General features: G+C 38.6%; 1 protein-coding gene across 1 annotated transcript; it reads left to right on the top strand.

The window, feature by feature from the left end:
- Positions 1-2,261: 2,261 nt before the first annotated feature.
- ARL14 (ADP ribosylation factor like GTPase 14) lies at positions 2,262-3,106 on the top strand. The gene has a single exon (XM_001488905.4). It carries the CDS (start codon positions 2,390-2,392, stop codon positions 2,966-2,968), a length of 579 nt encoding a protein of 192 aa, XP_001488955.1. The 5' UTR covers positions 2,262-2,389; the 3' UTR covers positions 2,969-3,106.

Raw genomic sequence — 3,106 nt, 5'->3', positions numbered from 1 at the left:
GGAAAGCTCTCCGCCTTTGGTGATGTGGATGAAAGTGGCGGTTCTGTCCAGGAGACAACAGCACTTGGAAAAGCTTCATAGGTTGGAACATATCATTCTTCACCACATCAAAGGATAACTAGGATGCTGTTATCAACTAGGATAAGAAGTACCTATTCACATTACATGTTCAGGAACAGAGTATATTTCTGACAACTGAGTGTAAAAATATTTGAGGTCTGGAATTTTTACTTGCAACAAGAATGGAAAATTAAAAATTAAGCCTGGCTTCAGTGGTGGTTGCATGGATGTTTTCAATTTGTGATAACTCATTGAACTGTACATTTATGATTTTTGCATTTTCTATATGTATGTTATACTTCAACTTTCAAGTTTATTTTTTTAAAAAGACCAATAAAAAAGATATTTTAGAAAAAACGAAGGACGTTGCAAATCTACACAGCTACATCCTGATTCTTTCTTCTTGACCTGTGAACAATAAAGATAATGGTATAAGTTGCCACTTTCTTCCAAGAGATAAGTCAGTGCATAGTTAATTTTCTAATTTAGGAGTTTTTGCCTTCCGCCCTCATGGTAAAAAAGTAAAGAAAATGTTTCTTTCTTTCCTGTAAGATCACAGAGCCTGCCAATAACTCTCTCTCAATCCTACCTTTATTTGTGTAATCTCAGAATCATTTACAGAAGACAAATACTGTGCCTCCCCTCAGGTTTGGCTGGGACAAATGAATCTATAGATGCTGTGAGACAGTAGGAAAGGATGTTGAAACGTTTATAGACTTTCTCATGAAAATTAACATTGAGAAAAAAGTTATTTTACTCCCTTTCACAGAAGAGAGAGTCATATTTTGATTTGGATATAAGATTCATACAGAATTTAACCCCTCCTTTGGTTGGCCATCTTGGAAACAAATGGGAAACAGAGTGAAGGCATATATGTGTGATTGTCCTTATTATAAACAGAACAAATTAAAGCACCTACGGTGGATCTCATGAAGAATATATCATCATGTTTAATATGAAATAAATGTTCAGCTTTTCCTTTTTAAATGTAATTTATTGAAAATATGGAGGTGGAGAAGAGCTCGAGAGGTAGTACGGCAGTGAGAGTCTTGCACATTCATCTTTGGACGCAGTCTTACAGGTCAAGCAGAACTATTTTTCTGTGTTACTGCAGACTACAGCCTAATTCAATTATATTCTTTTTTTCCACATGTTATTTTGAAAAATTTCAAACTTACAGGAGAGTTAAAAAATAGTACATTGAACACCCAATATCCCTCACCTAAATCCATTAATTGTTGACTTTTGCCACATTTCTGCTTTCTCTATGCACGTGTTTGCTGAACCAATTGAAATCCGCTTGCTATCACCCCTAAGTACTTCAGCATGTATCTCTGTATAACAAGCACGTTTCCTACATAACCACCATACTGTGACGGCACTCAAGACATTTAACATTGACAAATAACACCGCCTAATATACAGTTCATAAACAAGTGTCCCTAATTATCATAAAAATGCCTGTAATCAATTTTTTTGACAACGGATCCAATCAAAGATGGCACAATGCATCGAGGAGTCGTGTATCTTTTAATTCAGAACATTCTTCCCCCTGCTTCTTTTTTTTTTCCTTCTGCCTTTCATGACATAGACATATTTTGAAGAGGCCAGGTCTGTTGTCTTGTAGCATGCCCTACAATCTAGATTTTTGTGATGGTTTTCTTATGATAGTTAAATATGTTTACAGAATTAAAAAACTACACGTGTATATACTGTGCATTCCTATTGTTTTTCCATGTACCTCCTGTGTTTTCGCATTTCGGAAACGTTGCTCACACAGGCCATCTCTTTAATAAATGCCCTTCCCCACCAGATCTCTACAAGGCACCGTTCAGTATTTAACTTTCTGTAGATGATTTCCCTGATGCCCTCCATCCTAAAATAATCTTTGAATAACTAGAGAAATTCTACAAACCACTTATAGAGTTAAGCTTTTATTCTACGATCAAACCATGCTCCTGTGCTTGTATAAATCTTCGATTACCTCTAAATTTCCAACATCTGGAAAAGAACAAGCTGCAGCATCACCCAGGCAGGCCCCTCCCAAGTCTATTCACCCACAAAGAATTTTCCCTTTGAGCCACTCTGACACTGGCTGGTTACTCACACCACAGATTCCTCAGGATTGGCTGAGACCGCAAATAAAACACTGTTTGCCCATAATCAAGTTGATACGCTACAGCATAAATGCACGCAAGTTCCTAGTCTAAAAATATAACATGAAGTGTTTGCTCTCTTCTTTCCTCCTAATGTTTTCATACAAGACTTGGAGAGGAAACATCGTATCTGGCCGAAAGAAAAGGTCTTTAAAGAAAAGAAAAACCCTAAAATGGGTCTTTTGAGTTCTAAAAACTTCAAATCCAAGCAAGCCCAAATTCTTCTTCTGGGACTTGACTCTGCTGGGAAGTCTACTCTCCTTTATAAGTTAAAGCTTGCTAAGGATATTGTGACCATTCCGACGATAGGTTTCAACGTGGAAATGATCGAGTTGGAAAAGAATCTTTCACTCACCATCTGGGATGTTGGAGGCCAGGAGAAAATGAGAACCTTGTGGGGCTGTTACTGTGAGGGCACTGATGGGCTGGTGTATGTTGTGGATAGTACGGACAAACAGCGACTGGAAGACTCCAGGAGAGAGTTTGAGCACATCTTGAAGAATGAACACATTAAAAATGTGCCTGTTGTCCTACTAGCCAACAAACAAGATGTGCCTGGCGCTCTGACTGCCGAGGACATCACCAGAATGTTCAAAGTGCAGAAGCTCTGCAGCGACCGGGCCTGGCATGTGCAGCCCTGCTGTGCCATCACTGGGGATGGGCTGACAGAGGCATTCAGAAGACTAACTGGATTTGTGAAAAGCCACATGAAGTCGAGAGGAGACACCTTAGCATTCTTCAAGCAGAACTGACCTCCACGTGGTGAAAGAGACACTGATGAAGCTGAAAGGGTAATTTTTTTCAAGAGTGAGAAGAGCAAGTTGCTGAGTTGGCAAGCTTTTCCTGATATGTTATTTCACCTAAATTCAGTTAAACAACTCAGAATAATA

This window comes from Equus caballus, chromosome 19, assembly GCF_041296265.1.
Source record: "Equus caballus isolate H_3958 breed thoroughbred chromosome 19, TB-T2T, whole genome shotgun sequence".
In the NCBI taxonomy this organism is placed as follows: domain Eukaryota; kingdom Metazoa; phylum Chordata; class Mammalia; order Perissodactyla; family Equidae; genus Equus; species Equus caballus.
The sequence above is the reverse complement of the archived record's forward strand: the minus strand, read 5'-3'. Positions and strand labels throughout refer to the sequence as shown.